The sequence below is a fragment of the Scardinius erythrophthalmus genome (assembly GCF_964197995.2).
Source record: "Scardinius erythrophthalmus genome assembly, chromosome: 1".
Classification (NCBI taxonomy): Eukaryota; Metazoa; Chordata; class Actinopteri; order Cypriniformes; family Leuciscidae; genus Scardinius; species Scardinius erythrophthalmus.
In genome coordinates this window covers 34,650,130-34,675,001 of record NC_138221.1, presented here as the reverse complement: position 1 = coordinate 34,675,001, position 24,872 = coordinate 34,650,130, and the positions used below count along the sequence as shown (strand labels likewise).

The window sequence follows — 24,872 nt, the reverse complement described above, 5'->3', positions numbered from 1 at the left end:
GTCATTGATAGGCGTCGAACGGACACGGTCCGTGTCCTGGTTAAAACTGCTTATTTCTCTGGATTTAAACATCCTTAGAAACATTTGGGATAATGTATGTACACAAATCAACAAAATATATAACATTGTTCTAGTGGTTTTTCGATATTTTGATCCAAAAATCTCACATAGTGTGCCCTTAAACCAGACAATGACTTTCTTCTAGAGTTGCTGTACAGCCAAAACAATCTTTGTTGCATTAAACCTTGTGCGTTAATTAAAAAAAGGTTACACATAGGTCCATAGAGGACAAAATTGTCCGTGTCAAAAACAGTCATAAAAATGTGCAGCTTGTGAGCATAGACCCTTGGGAAACAAAAGTGAAACAAAAAAAAAGTTATAGAGGTTTAAGTTTATAAAAATGATTTACCAACACACCCACGCAATTATAGCTGCATAATTTATCCAATATAAATTTATCCATATAATACGCAGAAGCAAAAAGCAGGAATAAAGCGAGTATTTGCTTTAAAGGCCAAACCTGAAAAACATGTCACAATCTGGTAAAAAATTGTTTACTATTTTAAACTAGTTTAAAATATCCCAACATAATGAAAGCCTATTAACAAAGACTGCATAATTTTATAGTTAAATGACCCTAGGATTAAAAATGGCAGTTTTAATGGGTTTCAATAAGAGCATCCTCTTAAGATACTGACTGGAACTATTTTAGTGCAAAATAAATGTATTACAGGAAATAGGGGTGAAATAGTAAAATTCCAATAAAAATACACACCTGTGCCAAAACACAGACTAGTTTTACAAGATTTAACTATGAGGTTCTAAAATGAACAAACAATAATACTTTTATAGTTTTTAACTTGGTTCGTTTATTTCTACATATACACTTTTTAAGATTTCAAGTTGTATAAATGAACATGAATTGTTTTGCATTGTTAGTTGACACCTAATGCATTAACTACGGTTCGTTAATTAATCGCTACCTTGTTTATGATTCAACTCTTTTTCTGATTCTATTTCTTTGTACCATGCATTTTTCAAAATGGTTTGTTATAGCCAACAAAATACTTTTACATAACATTTTACAATTAGAAATTTAGCTTAGTTTATAAAAGATGTAATGATAAAAAAAAGACGTGACTACTTAAGTCTTGTAATTCAGATACATGCGGTCACATCTGCACTGCAGTTGGCAAAATGTGATGACTAAAAATAGCTCGACCCATGCACTGCAAAACATGTCTTTACAGCACTTGCAAAAAAAGAAAAAAAAAAAAGAAAAATCACACCCAAATACGTATATGATATGAGATGGAGAATGTTGTGCAAGCATTGTGGATTGCTTTGTTTCAAATGTTTTTTTTGTTTTAATATACAAGTTAATGAATTTAATAATTTGCAGCGAATTCAAACAATATTTCACCAAATTTGGAAACATAGGGCTAAGAACTCTTAATGGGTTTAAATGACTACAACAATTTCACCAAATACGATTCAAGCACAAATACCTTAATGTATTCAAACCAATAAAACCACATCAAGTAGTTACATATCAATTACACTTTACTCAACTGAGACGTGTAAAAACATGTTAATACAATGTAACATAGGCTACCTGTACTGAGCACATATACACGAGGAACACAACAGAAACAAGCCTTGCTTTTATATTATCCTCTGCAGTTTTTTAAATGGTATGAAAGTGTATAAACATTAAAAAAATCTAAATTTGATCAAATTAAAAATCAAACAAGCTTATAAAACTTACCAAGTATCTCCGCTTTACTAAATACTCCGACAGTCTCCTTTGAAACTGTCAAACTTCCTGTCTCATGCAAATGGTACCCTTTTTTTTTTTTTCTTTAAGAGAACAATGTGTGAAATCACTCACAAGCCCAGACATGCACACTAGTGCGCTCGAGTGACGGTTTGAACATTTATTGGCAATTGCATCCAACTCTGTGAACATTTATACAAGGCACAAGTCTGACATTACACACAATTATTGCTGATGTTTGCATGGAAATGATACATCACACTTGACGCATCAGTGAAGCAACAGTCCCATCTTGTGGTTAATTTGTTTCCTTTAGCTTTTTCCTTTTTTGTGCCTGAAGTCCTTTTTTCCTTCAGCGCCTTTCTGGCGTTTCATACCAGCACGTCCTTTAAATGTTTTCTGTCCGCCGTACTTCTTCCCAGTTTCTCCTTTTTTCTGCCCTGCAAATCTATTTCCTTTTCCCCCTTTTGTACCAAACCTCTTGCCTCCTTCACTCTTCCTAAACCTGTTTCTCCCCTCTACCCCTTTTCTATCCCCAAACCGCTGTCCACCAGCTTTCCGATCCCCAAACCGCTGCCCACCAGCTTTCTTCCCCCTATCAGGCGACTTAAAACTCTTCCTGTCTTGGGGAGGGCCCTTCCCCGGTGACAGCTTCCTCTTTTTGAAGGGTTTCGGTGACTTTCCAGGGCCGCGCTTCCTTTTTGCACCAGGAAACATGTCTGAGATGGAGTCAAAGAACAAAATTACCAACACTGCAAATGATAAGAGTAAAACTTTGCAAATAATTAGGTATGAAATGATACCTTCATCTGGTTCCTCCCCTACAGCCTGTCTGTAATAATCTGCTTCGTCCTCAGACTCCTCGGCTGGAGGCTTGTCCTCCTGGTTCCCAGGATCCTCCACTTCATCATCGGACACCTGCCCTTCCTGCTGCCCCTTTCTCTTGATTCCCTCCAAGCTCCTTTTCCTTTAAGAAATGATACACATTTAGGACCAAATACTATATCATTAACATAAAGACACCATATGTACCATAAATATAATACTGTTAACAGGTGTTCATGAAGCTTCAGGAGCTGAAACCCAATTACAGTAAGGGGCGTTACGTTTCTGACACGAGTGGTTGACCAATCACAACAGACTGGGCCAGCCGACCTAGTTTTATTTTGCAAGTCAATTTGACCCATTTTGATTTTCGAGTTGTCGGAAATACCGGTTAACCTATGTTTCTTTTTTTTTCTTGACATTGTGTGACTTTCTCATTTAGTGCCATGAACATGAACTTCTATCTGTACCATTTTGCCTTCTTTGCTCGCTGTTTTGCTATTATTCTCGTGCACTGACTCGTTCCCTAGGCTGAACAGCCAATCAGAGTACTCTCTCTCACTGACGGCCCGACGCCGAATCAACACGTCGAATCGGCCGAAAAAAAAAAAAAAAGCCAACGAGGACCAATTTCAGCCGACAGAGCGGAACACACTGAGAAAACTTAGTTGGCCGACACACAAAAACTGGTGTGTTCCAGTCTTTAAGCCAAAGTTTAAATCCCCTCTGGCTAGCGCACTTCCCATAATGTTTACTCATTAGGTCAGTAGGCGAAGAGTAAGCGGTCTTTTGTGGCCGTTCGAAATCATTCGCCCACATGAGCCTTTACACCACGAAAGCAATACGCTCTAATGTGTTTTTCGACTACCTGGACTTTCAACTAAGTGGGCAAGCTCAAAAGGTTTTAGACCCGGTTTACACCTGTATTTAGTGCCTTACACTTGCAATCGATCGACCAAAATGTATACCAGGTGTAAACCGGGCCTGAGAAGGCGGCTTTTCGGAAAGGTGGCTTTAAAGAAACGAACTAAAATACAGCTTTTCAAGCAGAGTGTGAAAAGAGGGGCTGCAACAATGTAGAGTGGAAGATTTTTTATTTTTTTTTTACTTTTAATCATGTAAATGCATTCTAGTAGACCGTAAAATAAAATGAGGAACTTGTAAATGAGCATAACATGGTAAATTAGATAAATTCTCATGGTTAACTTGTGGAAGGTTTGTTAAAAAAACAGGTTAAGAACACTGCTCTTTTACCACAAGACTACACCACATGTAGCGTTTCATCACCACCAGAGCAGCAGATGGATGGTCTACTCACTTGTTCTGATCGCGTTTTTCTTTTTTTAGAGCAACGTTCTGTTCTTGTTTTCTCTTCCGCTCTGCTTTCTCTTTCAGACGGGCCTCCTTCCTGTTCAGCATCTCCTGAAGCTCTTCCTCCGTTTTTGAGACTGCAGACAGAGCACAATTTGGACTAGCTCAAGATTACGCTCAGTAATAACTACGTTTTGTTTCTAGACGGCCTCTTACAGAAAGCTATACTTACTTGTGGAATGATAGAGCACATTTCCTTCTCCCATGCCTTCTAATATCTTCACCAGCTGTAGAGTCATTCTGGGGCCAATCTGTAGCAAAACAGACACCCATCATGTTCCAAACCCAAGTGAACGGCCAAATCAGGCAGCGTTTTAAAGTGTTAGTTCACCCAAAAATTAAAATTATCCCATAATTTACTCACTCCCAAGCCATCCTAGGTGTATATGACTTTCTTCATTAAGCCAAACAATCAAGAGTTAACTTAAATAATATCCTAGCTCTTCCAAGCCTTATAGACGAATCTGACGAGCGTTCTGTGTAGGCTGCCATCTTGTGGCGACGCCATTACTGAGCTGTTACTAGTATAAACAAACCTCCGTGATAACGCACCCTCGATGACAGCTACAGCCAGGCAGTATGACTTGTTGGGTTGATGTTAGACAGTGGCCTCCAGTCACAGATGAAGGTACAAACGATCTTACAGATTATTTATGAAAATAGCTTGGCAATAACTATGCTAGCTAGGCTAGCTAACGAGGAAACTATAAAAAGATCTGTCCATTTGGCAACAATAAATAAATGAATATCAAATAAACGAATTCATGTTTTTCATTTGTGACCATTATTTATCTCATTTTCACATTTCAAAAGGAAAGGGTGGTTACAGCTAACTGCTAGCGTTGTTGGTTCTCAGAGTGAGAGTCACAGTCAAGCAAATCAAACATTAACAACAGACATAAGTAATGTTACTACTGCCCCAACGCGCCCCTTCGGTTGTTTTAGAAGGTATTCAAGAGTATTTTCTCCTTCGCCTGGCATCCGATGATCAACAAAATGCCAACTACAGGTCACTGATAGAGGGTCAAAATGATCTGCTCCGGATGGTTTGGTTAGCTAAATAATGCACACTCTACCAGATGATAAACACATAACGTTAGTTCTAAGAGGACCTGTCCGATTTTCACAGACCATTAACAACACTCATACTGTACAAATAACTCGGCAGAGGAAGAATAGGAAAGTTGTAGATGTAACGTTAGTGACAGTCATAAATCGCGGGCTGTTTATTCCAGTGGACGCAACCAAACCAATAGGAGGCAATGGCGCAACGCTACCCAGCAACAGCTCAGTAATGGCGCCCGCTTACTTCCGGTAGTTTCGCCGGATTCGTCTATACTGGGAGTGAATGATACCTGAGATTCTTTTTTTTTTTTTTTTTTTTCGGGAAAACAATTGTTTTTGATATACAACATATTAAAGTGTAACCCATTCCCCCTATTCAGCCACCCAACGACCGGGTAGACTTATACTGTGCTAAGGAATTGCAAGACATTAAAATTAAATACCTAATCAATAGCTAAATAGAAAAATATACATAAACACATAATAGATTTTACATCAAAAAGAAGAAATTTAACAATGTCAAAAGTTGCAATGGTACCTGAGATTCTGAAGCCCAAAAAAGCACATCCATCCTTCATAAAAGAAATCCATACAGCTATTTGGTTGATAAAGACCTTCTGAAGCAAAGCAATGTGTTTTTGTACGAAAAATATCCATATTTATAACTTTATAAACTGGTATAACTGGTTTCCGGTAACGGCAGTATGCAAGTCGAGTGACCTCTGACCTGACACATGACGTATGATGTAGGAGTAACATAGGCTTAGGTGAGAGCTAACGCTTCTCGCAGTTCAAACAAATAGGACTGGGCAACAAACTCAAGCTTCCTCTTCTCTTATATCGAAATTTTAGGCTTCTAATTCTGACTGGTGTTTCGTTTTGCTCTACCCTTGTGCTTCCACGTTCGTCAACACGTCATGCATCGGGTCCGCTGGAACTAGACTCGTATAGAGCCAGTGAATAGAGTTTTTAAAGATGTAAATATGGATATTTTCCTTACAAAAACGCATCGCATAAGAAGGCCTTTATTAACCCCCTGGAGACATGTGGATTACTTTATGATGGACGGATACGCTTTTTTAGGCTTCAGAATCTCAGGTAGCATTCACTCCCTTTATAAAGCTTGGAAGAACCAGGATATTCTTTAACCTGTTAAGCTGCAACGCCACTTTTGAAAAATCCCCAGAAATGACATACCCAAACTAAAACAGATACAGTTCATGAACCCTTTGTACTAACAGCACAAGTATGATCTCGTTTGAAAGCTGACACCTGGCAGTTTATTGTAAATGTAGAATTAATTATTGTCGTAATGACAAAAATTGTTATAAATAGCTTCAAAGTTTTGTAAAGTTATTAGAAATTATTTTTTATGAAACATCCTCATGAAAATAAAATTGAAATGGGCACTGGAGCAATCTAGAAATGCACTACAGCTAAAGCCACATGTCTAAACATTTTATGTTTAAAATCTGAAGATAATAAGCCCAAAACTCTGTATTTAGTTAAATGTTTTTCAAGACCATGTCATGTGACTAACAGTTAGGGCTAGCTAGCATGTTAGCTTAGCACACCATCAATACACGACAATATATGAGATTAAAACCATATTTATGCTCAAAACGTACTTTATAACTCAAGCCGAATGTTTTAAATAATCTTCTGTGATCTAATTTAGCTTCAGATAAAAAAATCAGACAGAAAATATATTATTTGATAGTATTATGCACAATGATGAAGTCTATATAGATTAGCATTACATTATAAATATAATCTATTATTATAAAAATACCTGGCATGGCTTGAAGAACACAGGCAAATCAGATATCATTGCAATCATGTTTATTGTCTTCAAAACATCTTTTATCTGCATGATTACAGCCGATCTCTGTTAGCTGTGTGTGTGTTCGAGGCTTCCTGGAATGTCACATGATCATGGCTCTTCTTCATGTGCCATATATGGACTATATTACTGTGCATATAGCGCCCTCAGGCTATTGGTATGAATTGAAAACACTCTGAATTAGAATACCAAACGCTCATAAAGATTACATTGACGCATTTGGGTATAAATTCAATAAATATTATTCCTGTCTATAGAAATATGATGTGAATCTAAAAGAATCTATCAATATTTCTCCAAATCTGCACATTTTTGAGCTAAAGCCCTGAGGGACGTTGTTTTGTGTATCGCTGTCATGACGACAGCACAGGAGTTTTTTATGAATGAAAGCGGCTGACGCGCATAATTCATATTAAAGGTATCGACTCATTTTTTCATTTCATAACTCCTGACACAAATTAAGACATAACTGTCACTATGAGTTTCTCAGAATACAATAGTGGTCAAATACTGAAACTTGAGTCTTATATCTTTTTAATGATGTATAGTTTGTCAAGGTATAACATTAAATCTGATAGTAATTTTGAATTAAATAAATAAAAAACGCTTCAGTGCGCCGACGCACTGGTGAAGCTTAACAGGTTAATATAACTCTGATTGTGTTCGGCTGAAAGAAGAAAGTCATATACACCTAGGATGGCTTGAGAGGGAGTAAATTATGGGATAATTTTCCTTTTCGGGTGAACTAACCCCTTAAGGCATCACATGCGACTTGACTAGTGGCTTGCAAGGAGTTTCCTCACCTCAGTTAAACGAACTGCACTCTGCTGAGAAGCCATGTTCCCACGACCCGAGTACACCTGAGGAAGCTCCGTGATGTTGTGATCCCCGTCCTGCTCGGCCTCGCTCTCAGAAAGGTTGACGCCTCTGAAAAGTGCAATGGACAACGAAAGTGTGACTTATAAAACCACTTACTTAAAATACAAATAGAAGTATGAAGCTGGTGCATCAGAACGTTTACTTTGAAACATCACTGTTCCATCAATTTTAATACATTTCATCATATGCATCAAATTATGCCAATGGTCTCCAGCTCATGGAAGACTAACTTCATGAGGAGCTCACTGATGTCCTCCAGCTTGCTCATGTTGGGGAACTTCTCCTGCATGAGCTTCTTCACCCCTCGACTCATGCCCACGGGCACCACCTTCAAGCTACTGCGGAAGGACATGGAAAGGGTAACTTAGGAGACATCGTAACAAACCTCACAACACAGCTTTTGTTTTAGGGTGCATCAGTGCGTTTACTTTGAAAACAATCACAGGAAAGTCATGTTTCAAATTTTCATCATGTGCACATTTACTTTGTTACAAAAAAAAACAAATCCAGGCTACTTACTAATGACGAAACTCCACCTCCTGAGACACCGGATCGTAATTTAACAGCACACATCTTTTTATGCAGTTGAGGTTGAGCTGAGAGATTAGAGGTTAATGATTAAAACAAGCAGGAAACCTTTATATTATGTCACCACTAAAAAGACAAAAAATATCAGCTGGTCGTACACTTCACAGATCTCAGAAGACTATACTTTCATCATGAGTTAAGAAACGTTTTACAGCTGTGAGCGAGCGAGTTACCTTGTGTACGTTGATCGAGGGGAACATGTTCTGGAACATGGTGGCCATCAGCTTGACATGCATGCCCTCTATGCCAAAATTATTCAGCACTAGCAAAGGATGATGGGTAAACTGCTGGTCATGCATCCTGTGCCTCTTTAAAGATGAAACTACATCTTTGATGAGTGTGTACTGGAACAAAGAGACAATTTGCTTTTAGAACAAATTTAAAATTTGTTTTAAATTTAAAATTTTGTTTTTAATTTAAAAGAGCATTCATAATGCGTTCAAAGTGAGACTAGACACGTCAGTACGTTTACTTTGAAGAGACATCACTTAACAGTCAAAATACTAAAATGTCATCATCCGTGCCCTCGAATATGAGAAATCAAACCAAAGACCGTGCATTTATATACCTTTGCAACACGGAAATATAACGTTGGACCTTTGGGAAGCCGAGCAAGCCTCTGTGAAGAAAGAGAGAGCCATTTCAGTTTGTTATCATACTTTATCTCAAAAACACTGAGAAGATGATCCAGCCATGAACTTTAAAACAGCAAAAAAGACATTTACCTTATGTAGGAAGACATATTATATACTTAATACTACAGAGTCATAGCCTCCAGTACCTCATTGCTTTTATTATCATTTTAAAAAACATTTCTGCAGCTCAAAAATCAGAGCATGGCATTAGCAACGCCAAGGTCATCGGTTTGATTCCCAGGAAAAGCAAGAACGGATAAAAACAAAATAATTCAACGTAATTTGCTTAGGATAAAACAATCTGCTGAATGCATAAATGTAAATTCATTAAAGTCACAATGTAACAGAAGTAGCGACAAATATTTTCTTCTGTTTTATGACATACATTTGAGTGAAACATTATCAGAAAAGACTTTAGGGCAGGGTTCTGTGTGTTGGTTGTTGATTGGATGGTGGAAAATCTTAAAGGGAGAGTTCACCCAAAAATTAAAATTCTGTCATCATTTACTCACTCTCAAGTTGTTCCAAACTTGTATGAACTTCTCTCTTCTGCTGAACACAAAATATGATATTTTGAAGAATGTCATAACCAAACAGTTGATGGACCGCACTGGTTTCCATAGTAACTCTTTTCTCCATACTATGGACATCAATGGGGACCATCAACTGTTTGGTTACCCATAATCTTAAAAATATCTTCTTTTGTGTTCATACAGGGGTGAGTCAATGATGACAGAAGTTTAATTTTTGGGTAAACTATCCCTTTATTGCAGGGGTGGGCAAACTACGGCCCGCGGGCCACATGCGGCCCGTTAGGCTGTTTAATCCGGCCCGCCGAGTATTTAAAAAAACTGTCTTAAGATCGCATTAATTGTGCCTTTTTTCTTGCAATACTTTGCGTTATATATATATATATATATATATATATATATATATATATTGCGTTGCATATATTTGACAATCGGAATATCAGATATTGCATGCCATAGCTAACAAATGTAAAAAAGGAAAAATGACATAAAAGCAGATCATCATTCATTCAGCGCTGTTGTGGCTGCGGTGCGTCACGTAACAAGCAATGACGCGTCACCATGGAAACCAAACAGACAGCGACTTGAGCGCATAGACTTGTTGCACGTTAATGTTTTTTCCTTTTTTGGAAACTCAATGAGAAAAAAAAATGTTTGGTAACCGCTTGCACACCTTAGTTTTTCCTTTGATTTGTCTGCTATTTAGTTTCTTTGCTCCTCTGGATTTGTGGATGTATCCTGCCCGATTCCGTTTACCGACCTTTATCGTCCGGCTTTCGACTACGCTCCCCTGTCTGCCATGTACAGAACCCGTTTTTTTTTTTTTCATTAAATGTTCTGATCTCCCTTTGCCTTTTATGTTTTATTTTATTATTCTTAAAATAAATTTGTATATTTGTTTATTTCCACAAATGTATGACTTTTGGAAGTGCAAATTGCCATTCAGTTTTAATAAAGTTGAATTAACGTAACCTGTAATTTTTACTCTTCTAAGTGTACACTTGCAGATGTTTTGTTTCTAATTTACTGTTAGGCCATTAAATAATAATAAGGATAAACAATATTTAAAAAGTATAGGCTATAATTATCTAACATCTTTAAGAATTAACATCAAAACATAACATGCTAAATGGGGGATATCTAGCATAAAAAAAATTATTGTCAGAATGTCGTCTCTCAGTTGTTGAATTTCGCACAGACATTGCCACAACATTGTCTGTTTGCTCAGCCCGATCTTATGAAAGTGCGAATACCACGAATTGTATTTGTAGTGCATAATATGTTTTCGCGTGCATATGATATGCACTTTATGGCGTGTAATAGGCACGCACTCCACACCCCTAATCCTAACCAAGGGGTTTACAGTGTGTAGCATGCACGCAAAAAAAAACAAAAACAAAAACAAAAAAAAAACATTTTTGGCATATAAATGGCACGAGAAATAAAATTTGTGGTATAGATACGCACTTTCATGAGATCGTGCTTCATAATCTGCTACTGGGCCGGCCCTCTGTCAAATTTTTAAAACCCAGTGTGGCCCTTGAGCCAAAAAGTTTGCCCACCCCTGCTTTAGTGAATGCTTGTAGTCAAGTGTAAGATGGGGGCGGAGTTTAAGCAGACTAAATGATTGGAGAAGACTGACAAACATCACTGACAAGAATTCTGTCATTTCACTGGAAGACGGATTGACATTTTTGTAAAAAATAATAAAAAATAACAAAAATGAAAAATATAGACAGAAGTATTGTTCACAACAAGAGTAAAAATATGCATTTAGAAATTAGATAGTGAATTTTGGCCTCGTAATGCAACTATACTACTCACCATGTTTACACAATGATCTGTTTTGGTAAATATTGAGAAGTGCGTGATTCCTAACGGTCCGGCCACAGCAACGAAATCTTTCAAAATGTTTTTCTTCCGCACCTGCAAAACATGTCACCGGTTTCAGTGTATGATCATGAGACTTTGAATGAGCGCAGAGTTGAGCAGGAGTAATCGCGAGGTTCACCTTTAAAGATCTGGCAGTGAAAGGCTCCATGACTCGCCTCATGTCCAACACCAGCTGACCGACATTCTTGCCGATCTGACCCCGTTGAAACACGAAGGTGTGCGGCACAGTGGAGTAAGACTCCTCCGCCAGAACGCTGGCAGCCTCGCGGGCTTTCTTCTGGTTCTTAGTCTATGAGACAAAAACAGAAGTGTAACAAATAACTCTTCTCTTTATTTTACTGTCAATTTGCATCGTCACAATTACAAAATTTAACGTTAGAGACACTGCAAAGATAAAGACAGGCTGACTAGCCGTATCTCGTAGTCTACCGTAACCTCTGGAAGCAAGTTAAACACACACCTTTGTTTTCCCCATTTTTTATAGAACAGTACAACTCTTCCAAACTTAGAGTGGAAAACTGAACCTGAGTTTAACGCGAAAATCTTCCCTAAAATATCTCACATGTCTTCTTAACTAGAGTCCATTTTGAAATTGAAAATCCTGGAACTCTGCTGTTAACCATGTGGCGTGGTTGCGCATGCGCAGAAGCAATGTATTGCACGCTGTGTGCACGATGCATGTTTGATTTACATACGCCGTCTCTTGGATGGGATGAATTACTACACACACACGCATTGGTAGGTTTAAAAAGATAGTTGACCCAAAAATGAACATTTTAGTAAGAAAAAATACTCTAGAAGTCAATGGGTATCATCGCTGTATGGCTCCCAACATTCTTTAAAATATCTTATTTTGTGTTCAACAAAAGAAAGAAACTCAAGCAGGTTTAGAACAAACTTGAGGGTGAGTAAATGATGACAGCATTTTCATTTTTGGGTGAACTATCCATGTTTGATTATTAAGGAAATATCCACTGCTATACTCAGATTACTCTTCTTCATTCTCAATTAATCACTCTGTTGATCTGATTCAAAATCGAACATGAGTTACAACAATCTAAAAAGTTGCAGTATCGTCATCTTTCTCTTTTTCTTGTTTAGTTTTTCTTTTTTATTCCTAATCGTTTTCATTTCTCACTTTTTTTTGTAAACACAAGGTTTAGAAGTCAGGTTAGAGGGTAGAAAATAGCATCAGCTATTAAGACGTTAATAGTTATTTTTATTTCAATTAATGTCAATCATGTAAATAATCATATGAATTTTAGTAATTTCCTGCACATATACTGTAAAAATGCTGCCTTGTCATGGAAAAAAAAAAACATATTTTACAGAACCCTATAAGCTGTATTTCGACACATTGTCCAGTCATGGTCAGTCTGAGCGATGGACGGGGAGGAGAGGGTGGTGCGTGTGGGACAGGACCAGAGAGGAGGGGGCTGGTCTCATTAGGATGGTTTGTAATCACACTCTTCTTTGTTTAAAGATCCTCTGACAGGAGCTGATTATCCTGCTTTAAAAGTTTACTGTCAGTCTGGGTGTCTCCCACTGCCTTTGAAGATCTCCACTGAAGACCAGCCAGAGCACCGACCAGACATCCACTGCTTCAGTCCTCCTGTTCAATTATTAACGGCAAAGGCCATGTTTAAACTGTGCTTCTCATTATGATAGGGATTTTCACTGAAATTATAATATTTTAGTTATATAACGCACAGATCAGAAGATTTTGCTTGCATCAGTCGGGAGGATGAGGTTTATCAGTTAAACAAAACCGAAAATAAAAGAGAAGATCATCTGGTGATATAACTGAGGAGGTAAGAGAAATATTTGTTATTTTTTCCAGGTTTTTTAAATTTACATAAATGATGTGTGCTTCTGTTGGAATTCCTCTTCAGTATTACTTTGAAATTTGGTATATATATATGTGTGTGTGTGTGTGTGTGTGTGTGTGTGTGTGTGTGTGTGTGTGTGTGTGTGTGTGTGTGTGTGTGTGTGTGTGTGTGTGTGTGTGTGTGTGCTGTTAAATCGATTAATTAATCACATCTAACATAAAACGTTGTGTGTGTATATTATATATATATATTTATACACACACACACACACACACACACACACACACACACACACACACACACACACACACACACACACACACACACACACACACACACACACACACACACACACATATACATTATGTATATGTATAAATATATGTGTGTGATACACACATATATAATGTAAACAAAGACTTATATGTTAGATGTGATTAATCACGATTAGCACTAATTATATATTTATAAAGTTGCTGCCTTAAACATCCAAGTTTTATTGTACTTAAATTGAAGTCATTTCAACTTAAACCACATTAAACTGACTTAAAAATTAGTTGAACCTTGTTTAAATAAGTTGAAATTGCTTTACTTATTTTTACTTATGAGTTAAAACATGTAAAAACATAGGCTAAGTTGTCAACATATTGATCATCTAATTTTTTAGTGGAACAATGTCGTTTTTTAATGAGTGAAACTTGTTCAAAATATATATTATGATCATTTACATTTACATTACATTAACATTTCAACATACTTTGGTAATTTTTTTAATGAGATTTATAATTCCATAGACATCAATGGTCTTTTTAGTTCTTTTGTTTTAGTTGTTTTTAAGTAGTTGTATCAGTCAGTGTTTAGACTGTTAATTGCTTATGATATTTATGATGTGTGCCAAAGCTGTCATGTTCATCAGTATATTGACTTTAGCAATTGCTATTGACGATCAGATGAAACGATGGCTTGACTCAGGCTCTGTTTCTGTTGACATGCTAATTAACCCAAGAAAAGGCTAAATGTTTTACTCCCCCCGCCCCCCACCACCACCACCATCATTAAACAGAAACATCTGGCATGCATCAAAAACTGCAGGCCTCTTCAGTTCCGTTCATGACTGACCGACTCGTGGATGCTACCATGTTAAAAGGGTTACATTGTCTATCTGGTTTAAACTCAGTTAAAAATTAAACACATCTGACATACAGTAACTGTTTATTACAATTTCTCAAGTCAGATTCGGTCTAAACAATGAGTTACTAAAGAAAAGATGCTAGAAAGTTAGACTGTATTAAGAGAGTTCATTTTAGATTTATGCTATTGTGTAAATTGCTAAGACTTTGTATTGTTTGTTTGTTAGGATTTTATTGGACGTTCATTGGAACAGTAGCACACTCATGGAGATTCCAGTGACTCGTGCCTTTCTTCTCCTGCTGTTTTTTGCTGGGGCGTGCTTTGTAAATGCCCTCAAGGAAGCCTCTAATGCAGACACCTCCAAGGAGGATGCCAGTCACAAAAGGCCGTCTCGAGCATCAGAGAATAAGCCGAGCCGCTGTTCCTACACCTTCATCGTACCTCAGCAGAAGTTAACAGGGGCACTTTGCGTGAGCACTGAGACTGCCCGTGTCAACCGCTCTGAGATGGCATCCCTGCGAGCGCTGCTGGACCGGCAGCAGGAACAGCTGGATACAATGCGTGGGCAACTGGAGAAGGAAGGCGCACTGGCCAATGAGATGAGAGTCCTGCGCCGGGAGAGCGTCAGCATGAACGGCCGCATCACCCAACTCTACGCCCAACTGCTGAACGAGATCATCCAGAAGAAGGATCATGCTTCGGAGCAACGGCGGCTCGAGAGTTTGGTGCTTAACGCAACATCCCAGGTAGCTTTTCCTACTGTGAAGAAACAATTACTGTTTGATTATTGTCTCAGTTGCTTCACCTCCTAGACAGCAGTGAGATTAAATGGAGAGCAAGCGGAGTCTCCAGCATCTCATATTTTCCCTGAGAGTGTTTCAGCAGAGATCATCTCAACGACATCAAACTGTGCGCAGATGTGCTACCAAAAATATGTGCAATGAAAAGTCAGATTTTAATTTAAACTCAAAAAAAAAAAATGTCCTAGTGAAAAAAGAATGCTTTTAAAAAGAGTAATTGCATGTTAATTGCAGTTAAATTAAAATGTAATTTGATTTAAATGTACCCCATATAACTTTTTTGTTCAAAATTAGCATATCAATACATCATCAATAGCCTACTTCTTCTAAAACATGTTTTTGTCTTACCCTAATTTACTATGGAAAGCTATGTTACCTGTAAGGATGGTTTTCGCGGGAAATAGCATACGTCACTCGCCCTTGTGTATCATCATATTTGACGCATGGTGTGATGCTGCGTTCTAGACAGCTCGGAATTTGAATTTTTCCACCTCGTTCTTGGAAATAAAGGCTGGAACGGCACTCAAATCGGACATTATACCGGTGAACTCGTTGGTACATTGATCAACCCCTCCTACCTCAGCGAGTGGCGTCATATGACGTCTTCCATAATATCTGCAAGTCCTGCTTCTAATGAGCATATAACGTAAAAACAAACTTTAACATTAGACATTAAGTTTATGAAATAATACCTAAGTTTCTGCTTTTCGTTGGCAGTTTTAAAAGCGATTTTATGTTGTTTTTATTTAGGTTTTTCTATAATTGACTCAAAAACACGATATGCTCTGGTTGTGTGTAGTGACATCATGTGGTCAAAATGTGAACGTGACATCTGATCACCTGGAACTCACTGGAACTCACTAGTTTGAAGTGGGCTATTTAATTTGGAAGTCCCACATCTAACCTCTTCTGGAATGAAGCATGAGAGTGACAAATGTGAGCCCCTGGCTTTTCCTCTTGGCTTATGGTTTATTCACCTTTGTGTTCTGTAGGCAATTAAATGATAGGTAGATAGATAGATAGATAGATAGATAGATAGATAGATAGATAGATAGATAGATAGATAGATAGATAGATAGATAGATAGATAGATAGATAGATAGATAGATAGATAGATAGATAGATAGATAGATAGATAGATAGATAGATAGATAGATAGAAACAAAGAGTGACAAAAGAGTGACATATGTTAGTTTTAGTCAGCTGGCAAAAAGAGAACTCAACAGAACTTGTAATAAAACAAGAATCAACAACGGTCTGGCTTTTCAGAGATGGCGAGAACTGAGGGATTTGAAATATTGTAAAAATGACGCAGAGAGGGTGTTTTTATTACTCAACAGGGAAGGTATTTTATTGAACAGATAAATTGCCATATGCTCTTAACAGAGTTCATTGGAAAGCATTATCTAATGTGAAGGGTCATTTCATTATGGTTGTTGGAGCGCAGTGCTGGAATTACATTTCAAAGAAGTTTATTTCACAAAATGCATGCAGTTACATATTATGCCTTTAAATTAATATTAAACGGACAGTATGGCATTTTTCGCCACTAGGGGTCGCTAACCTATTTACAATAACAAAGGCGTAGATTGATGACGCAACATTTGCTAAGAATTATGGATCTTGTCATCAACGTCAAGCCGACCGATCTAATAATGTTTATGGATGAGTAAATACATCGATGTTTTTATCATGACTGTGATATGAAGCAGTTCGGGATTGCTAAGAGACAGCTATCAGCTCCACACGCGACGCGAGTCCCGTGGATATAAATGGAATATGGACATTTCATTCTACCGAACTACACGCAAAGCAGAATTACTACTCACAGGTCAGTTTATTAGACAAATTAAACTTGTGAGGTAACGCAGCGCTGTTTCACTTAGTCTAACATTAGCCTACATTAGCACACTAAACTACATTTGAATGTGTTGAAATGTATGTGTTAGTCTGTCTGTATGAGACTAGCAGTAAGCTAGATCAACATTAGAATAACATACAGATCATATTCTAACATTTTATCATTGTTGAACTATATAACATTGATTAGTTTTATGTAAATGTGCTCACCTGTTTAATAAAGTACATGTAGGAGCGGTCGAAGTCTCGGACGTGGAGCTCTCGTGTCTTTGGGAGCTCTCGGCATCTCGAAAACACAGCGCTGATATTGATTCTCGTTTTAGTTCTCCTTTTTTGTCCAAAGTCTGCTTGCCATGGTCCATAATGTTTTAACGAAACAACAACAGCATGCAAAAAGACATTGCAAACTACAAAGTTGTCCGCGTCAGTCGCTTTGGTTACTATCAGATGGCTCTGGTTGCTATGGCAGCACGAGCGGAAACCAGGGACAACGCGGATATGATGGCATTGGTGGCGACAAAACGGAAATAAAGAAACGGGACGTTTCTCGAATTAAATTACAAATTGCTCCTGGTTTGAAAGTTGTTGGAAACAGTCGGGATAATGTAAGTACACACAAAAAATATATATATAACATAGATATAGTGATTTTTGCTATTTTTAAAGCAAAAAAGTTACATATTGTGCCTTTAAAGGGATAGTTCCCTCAAAAAGGAAAATTCTCTCATTATTTTCTCACCCTCAGGTTGTTCCGAACCTGTATAAGTTTCTTTGTTCTGCGAACACAAAAGAAGATATTTTTAAGAATGTAGGAAACCAAAGAGTTGATGGACCCCATTAACTTCCATAGTATGGAGGGAAAAAAGTGAGGACAGAATTAAAATTTTTGGGTGAACTATCACTTTAAGATTTGAAGTACACTACAAGTGCACATTCAATACAATTTAATTCATTTCTTTTTCTCAAGGGGTGTATTGAAAAGGTTATTTTTATGGAACGGTATTTTATATTTGGACCACTTATGAAGTTTTATACTTTTGTAATATTTTGACCACTCTTTGCAACCGTTTGATGGCAAATCCTGACAGGTGCTTCAGGTGTCCAGCAGTTACAGAGACCTGGAAAAGAAGTATGACACACTCACTTCTCTAGTAAGCAACCAGAGCCAGCTAATCGCACATCTGGAGAAACAGTGCCAGCTCAAGAATCCTGCTAAAACACTGCAGGTAAGAGCCATCGGAGCTCTCAGTTTTCTCTTCTGCAACGCCCCACAAGTGAAATTTCTTATGAATCTCTTTACAGGAAGCCACACCACTTCCGGTTCAACAGACAAGTAGTTTGAGTGAGAACAAAGAGACTAAAGAAGTTACCAGCAATGTCCAAAGAGACCAAAGTGTCCATTTGCACCAGGAACAGAGTCCTCAAGAACCGCTGGAGATATTTGATGACTCTCCAAGTCCACCAACTGACACGCCTTTCATCAGTTACCCTGTGACTAAATCTCCAGGTAGCATAAAAATCCCGAAAGGCTTCACTCGTAAAAATAAAGGTTCCAAAAGGTGGTTTTACAGAAATACCATAGAAGAACAGTTTTTGGTTCCCCAAGGAACCTAAGGGTGAAGAACATTTTAATAATCTAAAAAAAAAAATCCAGTATAACGAACCTTTTGTTCAATGGAAAGATTCCATAAATGTTAAAAGTTCAAATTAGTGTGAGAGTGAAATTCCAAAATTAGCGTCAAAGGGAGTGGAAAGTTCTGTGCGTGATCTTCTGATGTTTCAGAAGCAAGTAAAAGAACGCTCTAAGTAAAAGAACACAGACGTAGCCAGATCATTTCAATAATGACCAATGACTTGCTTTTTTTGGAGCGGTAAATAATGGCGAAAATAGCAGTAAAATTACGAGCGCAAACATTAGTAAAACACATTGTGTGATTATTTTAAATACTCTCCTCCCATCAATTTTGCTTTTAAAAATGAAACTCCTAGAAATACATATTCAATAAGGTTAGCCAAATATATATTTGGAGCAAATATATATATCAAAAATAACAGTGTCCACACCTTTTCACCACAAATTTTTTAACAGTAAAAGAGGGTTTGTGCTGGAACAAGCTGTTAGTACATCTAGCCCTTACTGTGTTGCTATGCTGTATATAGGGCGTTCAGAGTGGTTGCTAGGACTTACTGACTTAAGTCGAAAGAGCCCACCAATGTGGTCCCTCCTTCGATTGATTTTTTTGCCTGTTTTATCACCCACCACCAAGTGAAAATCTTAGGAAATGCTTAGAAAAGCAATAGCACTTCTCGACTCAACAAGCCACCACGTTTGAGGTATCATTTATGTCTGCAGCACAAACGGTGCTGGATTAGTTACACACTAGTTTAATATTCTGGGTTAGGTGTTTGTTCTAAGTTATAACATAAAGAATAAGCAATTAGTGACAACTGCCTCAGCAGAAAAAAAATGTGTACCTTGAAATGCAATGTAAGTCGCTTTGGATAAAAGCATCTGCCAAATGCATAAATGTAAATGTAATATGTAAATGTAAAAGCAGAAGAGTGAGAATCTCAGATACGGGTTATATGAAACTATCTGTGCTTCATGTAGGAGTTCAATAGCCTTGAGTGTTAGTGACCTGTAGTCAGGAAGCTTTATCTCGGAGAATTCCAAACAGTGCCTTATCAGAGGTGGCGACCCTCATTAGTCTTCACACGACGTACAGATTGTGAGAGCTGCGATCAGGCTGAAAACTGTGTGTTAGCACAAGTACACACACACACACATGCACATAACGCATGTTTGTTAATCACCACCTTTATAAAAGCTTTGTGACACAACCCTTGAATTACAATGCAATGCTTTTGCCTTTACCAACTCGGGTGTGAGATTACAGGACACATGTCGTCTCCATTTAACAGACCCAAATTACAGCCGGCGATTACAGCCGACCCATAAATTACAGGCGACTCATATACTACTAGAATAGCTTTTCGTACTTTAATGTAAAACCATTTTTTTTACACATATTTATTAACATTAGCCGCGTTTCCACCGCAGGAACTTTCCCGGGAACTAGGGACTTTGGGGTGGTACTCGGTGTGTTTCCACCGCAGGAATCAGGGTCTAGAGGAAGTTCCGGATAAATATTTCCCCCTCCGAAAGTCTCTGCTTGCGAGGTAGTACTTTTTCAAAGTTCAGGAACTTTTAGGGGTGTGACTTGGGCGCTGAACTTTCTGATTGGTTGAGTAAATGCCGCATTTTAATTGGTTGACTCCACGCGTCATTTTATTTCAACCACCATTTTTTTTAATCTGTTGCAGTGCGTGCAGTAACAGTTGTTTGCTATTAGAATCCACAATGGAGTTTAAAAAATACCACAGATGGACTGACAACGAGGTTCAGGCTTTATTAAGCTTAAATTCAGAGGATGAAATCCAGCGGGAACTGTAAAGAAGCACGCAGTCCTACGTCAATGGACTAATTTGCCGAATTTTCACAGCCCTTTAGACTACAGTGGAAACGCAGACAGCACAGGTCTGGGTGAAAAAAGTTCCTGGGACAAATTGTCAAATTGGAAAAATTTCGTTGGAAACGCGGCTATTGTTCAGGCACCTCTCTTCCCAATCTGTCAGTGACGCTCTGTTTAGTTCCTGTCTCTATGAAGCCCCTCCTTCCGAAAAGTGCAGTGTTCTCTGATTGGTCGGCTGGACCAGTGTGTTGTGATTGGTCAACAGCTTCGAGCGTGTTTCAGAAATGTCACTCCCCTTATCATAACCACGATGTTTAACACGCTACTTCAAAGCCCCTAAAAGGGACAAGGTGGTGGAAAATAAAAATTTTCCACCACCTTGTAGTGGAGCGGCTAAGTGATATAATCGTTCAGTTTATGATACAAGCGTGAAAATTGGCATGAGCAGTCTCCATGGTTCACTTGACAGGAAAATTGTCTGAGCCACTTGAAATTTCAAGATTTTTCATTTTTCAAGATGGCCGACACCTTAGTGAAGCAGTTAAGTGATATAGTGGTTTATTTGGTGATACAAGCATGAAAATTGGCATGAGCAGTCTCTGATGGTCACTAGACAATAAGCCACCCACAGCTACTTGAAATTTCAAGATGGCGGCCATTTTTCAAGATGGCCGACACCTTTGTGGAGCAGTTAAGTGATATAGTGATTTATTTGGTGATACAAACATGAAAATTGGCATGAGCAGTCTCTGATGGTCACTAGACAATAAGCCACCCACAGCTACTTGAAATTTCAAGATGGCGGCCATTTTTCAAGATGGCCGACACCTTTGTGGAGCAGTTAAGTGATATAGTGATTTATTTGGTGATACAAACATGAAAATTGGCATGAGTAGTCTCTGATGGTCACTAGACAATAAGCCACCCACAGCTACTTGAAATTTCAAGATGGCGGCCATTTTTCAAGATGGCCGACACCTTAGTGAAGCAGTTAAGTGATATAGTGGTTTATTTGGTGATACAAACATGAAAATTGGCATGAGCAGTCTTTGATGGTCACTAGACAATAAGCCACCCACAGCTACTTGAAATTTCAAGATGGCGGCCATTTTTCAAGATGGCCACCACCTTAGTGGAGCAATTAGGCTCATGGCAATTTTCATGATTGTATCACCAACTAAATGATTTCTTAAGCCTAATTGCTGTAGGTGGCTTATTTTCAGGTGACCCACAGAGACTGCTCATGCCAATTTTCATGCTTGTATCACCAAATAAACCACTACTTCACTTAACTGCTCCACTAAGGTGTCGAAATTTCAAGTGGCTCGGACAATTTTCTTGTCAAGTGACCCATGGAGACTGCTCATGCCAATTTTCACGCTTGTGTCATAAACTGAACGATTCTGCCAAACATAAGCACTTAGCCGCTCCACTATTGGTGGGAGGAAAAATTATATGTCAATGCTTTTGAGGGAACGCAAAAGCATTGAAATATCCCCCCGCCTCCCCTCCAATCTCATTTCCCAGGGAGTTCAGAAACAATGCTTATTGATATAGAGGGAAAAAAAACTCCCTTTGTAGTAACTATGGCTATGGCACTTTGCAAAAAAACGTTCTATCTGGTTTTATTTGAGAGGTGATATTAATTTCTAAAGCCAGATACAAGTAACTATTTCATTAGCCAAAAGCTACTTTGTAACTTATGAAAAGTTGTTAAAGGGTGGGGTAGGTGTTAGTCAGCAATGAACAGAAACTAGAGCACGTGTGGACAGACACTGACAGAAGACTGAACTGTTATGACATTTTTGGAGACTGTGAAAGGCAATGCTGAATGAATTTATAAAACTGTAAAATCATTTTATAACATAATTAAAAATTTTAATGATCAAAATTCCATATATATATATATTTTAAATATATTTTATAAATAAATCTCACAATGCAAACAATTTCCTTTAGATTTTAGTCTGTATCTAGGAGATGGCAGTGATGTGCTGTATAGGTGAAATTCTTTGGCTTGTGGGAGTGGGAATTCCTCTATGGTGAGCTGATAAATGAAGTCTGAGAGACGCCTGTATACTGTATACAGATCATGACCTTGCTGCTTTCTGAACCAACAGAGTATTCCTTCCTTACCATTCGTCCAGCTCCTCCCCACATCTGATGTGCTCAAAACAAATGCTGAATCTAATTTTATAAACATAGAAACCACCCATATCCTAACTTCTCTAAAAGTTATCTAGTACTCTGAAAGTTCAAACAAAAAGAGCAGGGTCACAAGATGAGGGATGTAAGGCTAAGGTGGCTCAGTGTGTGATTGAGAGCCAACTTGCCGTTCATGTTAAGACTTTATAATAAAACACGCTAACATGAACTAACAATGAGCAATATATATTTTTAAAAGCATTTATTAATCCATCTTAACATTTAGTATAAATCTAATTGTTCATTGTTAGTTTGCAGGGCATTAACAAATGTTAACAAATTCAACTTTGGATTTTAAAAAATTAGTTAATGTTGAAATGACCATTGACTAAGATTCATAAATGCAGTAGAACTTTTGATTGTTAGTTCGTGTTAAGTAATATAGGTAACTAATGTTGACAACTGAAACCTTATTGTAAAGTGTTACAATTTTAATCATGCTGATTGTTTGACCGAAATATCAATTATTGCGATTTTATGAATTGAGACAAACCAACTAATAACACAAACCGTCACAAATTCATCAAATCCACTGCTAATACATGGTGATATTTGTGGTTGGAAGGATAATGCCATTTATTTATTGTTATAGTTTATACAAAAGACCAAGGAGATAGAAAACAATATTCCCATGAAAACAATATTCCCCATTGATTCACAAATAAAATCAATAAAGAAACACCAGGAATATTTCTGAGAAATTAACAGCAAATTAACAGGATCCTATAGAAATCGTTCTAATACGGCGATTCGCTCAAGAAACATTTCTTATCGTAATCAATGTTGGAAACTGTTGTGCTGCTTCATATTTTTGTGGAAATCATGATACATACCATTCAAAAGTTTGATGTTAGTAAGATTTAGAGATAGAATTAATTGATTTATTCAGCAAGGATTGATTAAATCATCCAAAATTGTTAACAGTAAGGACTATTATTAATAATTGATTACCAATTACAATAATAACACAGCAGCAAATCATCATACTAGCATTATTTCTGAAGGATCATGCGAGACTGCAGTAATGATGCTCAGGAATAAATTACATTTTAAAATATATAAGAAAACAGTTATTTTAAATTGTAATATTATTTCACAACATTTGTTTTTTACTATATTTTTGATCAAATAAATGGTCTTGTTGAGCATAAAGTTTTTTTTTTTCTGAAAACATTAAAACATCTTAATTATTCCAAACTTTTGACCAGTAGTATAGATGATTGTGATGTGAAAATGTACTAAATATGAATGAGCAGCACACTGTCTCCTTTAAAGGGCCGTGGCATGACTGTCATCATGTGCTGGAGTCAGGAGAGAAGAGCAGCGGCATCTACCTGCTGCGACCACGCAACACTAACCGTCTGCTGCAGGCCTGGTGTGACCAGAGCAGAGCTCAAGGTGGCTGGACCGTCATCCAGAGGAGACAGGATGGCTCAGTCAACTTCTTCAGAACCTGGGATCAGTACAAGGTGCATGAAACAAAACACTTGCTATTATAGAAGTTGTTGTGCTTCACTGCCATTCACAAATCCTCTCTTGTGTCCTCATGGGATAGTAAATCAGATGCACACTTCAGAATCTCACTGGAAGTAGTTGGTCATCCGGGTACTTTTTGCCTACTGGTTTATGAATACTGTCAATTTGGACATTACTATTTTCACATACTGTTTTTTTTTTGTGTCTGATATATATAGTAGGAAAGAATGCATATTCAGATGCAGCCACAGTATCAGTGTTGTGTTTCTGAATGAATCAGTGTGTTTGAACAAATCGTTTGAGTGAATAATACAATGACTCGCGTAGTAAGACAATCAGTTGTTTAGTTCCTGAATTAATCAGTGTGTTTAAATGAATGAATTAATGGCTCACTCATAAAGACAGCTATTTGTCGCCATCTACTTGATGCTAGTTGTCGAAAGTCAAAGCCAGTCTGCAGATTTTTGGGGCAGTCGGAGTTGACAGATATAATTTTTTTTTATCTACATAGTACATACTGTGATTCCATCCATTTGGAGGAGATCAGTCATTTGAAAAGTGCAAAGCTCAATATGGCGGAATAAGTCCCGCCTTCTAAATAAGAGCCAATTGCCGATTGGTAGAGTCATCGTGTCACTGCAGCTACCATTAGAAGCTCCGGTTCCTATAGAAACAGTCAGACGCGCGCTTCC

General features: G+C 37.7%; 3 protein-coding genes across 3 annotated transcripts in view; 1 reads left to right on the top strand and 2 right to left on the bottom strand.

Annotated features, from left to right (window-relative positions):
• The window catches only part of p2ry11 (purinergic receptor P2Y11), an 11,653-nt gene extending 9,837 nt beyond the window's left edge, over positions 1 to 1,816 (bottom strand). The window contains exon 1 of the mRNA XM_081388087.1: positions 1,769 to 1,816. The gene's annotated coding sequence lies outside the window, so the exon portion shown is untranslated. The remainder of the gene's footprint in view (positions 1 to 1,768) is intronic.
• Positions 858 to 12,101, bottom strand: ppan (peter pan homolog). Its single transcript, XM_081388063.1, has 12 exons — positions 11,867 to 12,101; positions 11,525 to 11,695; positions 11,338 to 11,439; positions 8,917 to 8,967; positions 8,522 to 8,692; positions 8,280 to 8,356; positions 7,991 to 8,098; positions 7,685 to 7,808; positions 4,146 to 4,224; positions 3,921 to 4,050; positions 2,581 to 2,744; positions 858 to 2,496 (listed from the first exon to the last, which is right to left on the bottom strand). Exons 1-12 carry the CDS (start codon positions 11,879 to 11,881, stop codon positions 2,090 to 2,092), a joined length of 1,599 nt encoding a protein of 532 aa, XP_081244189.1. The 5' UTR covers positions 11,882 to 12,101; the 3' UTR covers positions 858 to 2,089.
• Positions 12,049 to 24,872, top strand: part of angptl6 (angiopoietin-like 6) — a 15,311-nt gene continuing 2,487 nt past the window's right edge. Inside the window, exons 1-6 of the mRNA XM_081388075.1 lie at positions 12,049 to 12,144; positions 12,890 to 13,217; positions 14,593 to 15,112; positions 18,115 to 18,252; positions 18,329 to 18,533; positions 23,980 to 24,173. Coding sequence (XP_081244201.1) covers positions 14,630 to 15,112; positions 18,115 to 18,252; positions 18,329 to 18,533; positions 23,980 to 24,173 — 1,020 coding nt within the window. The 5' untranslated portion in view covers positions 12,049 to 12,144; positions 12,890 to 13,217; positions 14,593 to 14,629. The remainder of the gene's footprint in view (positions 12,145 to 12,889; positions 13,218 to 14,592; positions 15,113 to 18,114; positions 18,253 to 18,328; positions 18,534 to 23,979; positions 24,174 to 24,872) is intronic.

Coding starts and splice junctions, on each gene's coding strand:
- ppan (XM_081388063.1), bottom strand. Junction 11,440..11,524: donor TCACTGCCAGATCTTTAAAG/GTGAACCTCGCG, acceptor CATGTTTTGCAG/GTGCGGAAGAAAAACATTTT. Junction 8,968..11,337: donor CAGATCATTGTGTAAACATG/GTGAGTAGTATA, acceptor CTTTCTTCACAG/AGGCTTGCTCGGCTTCCCAA.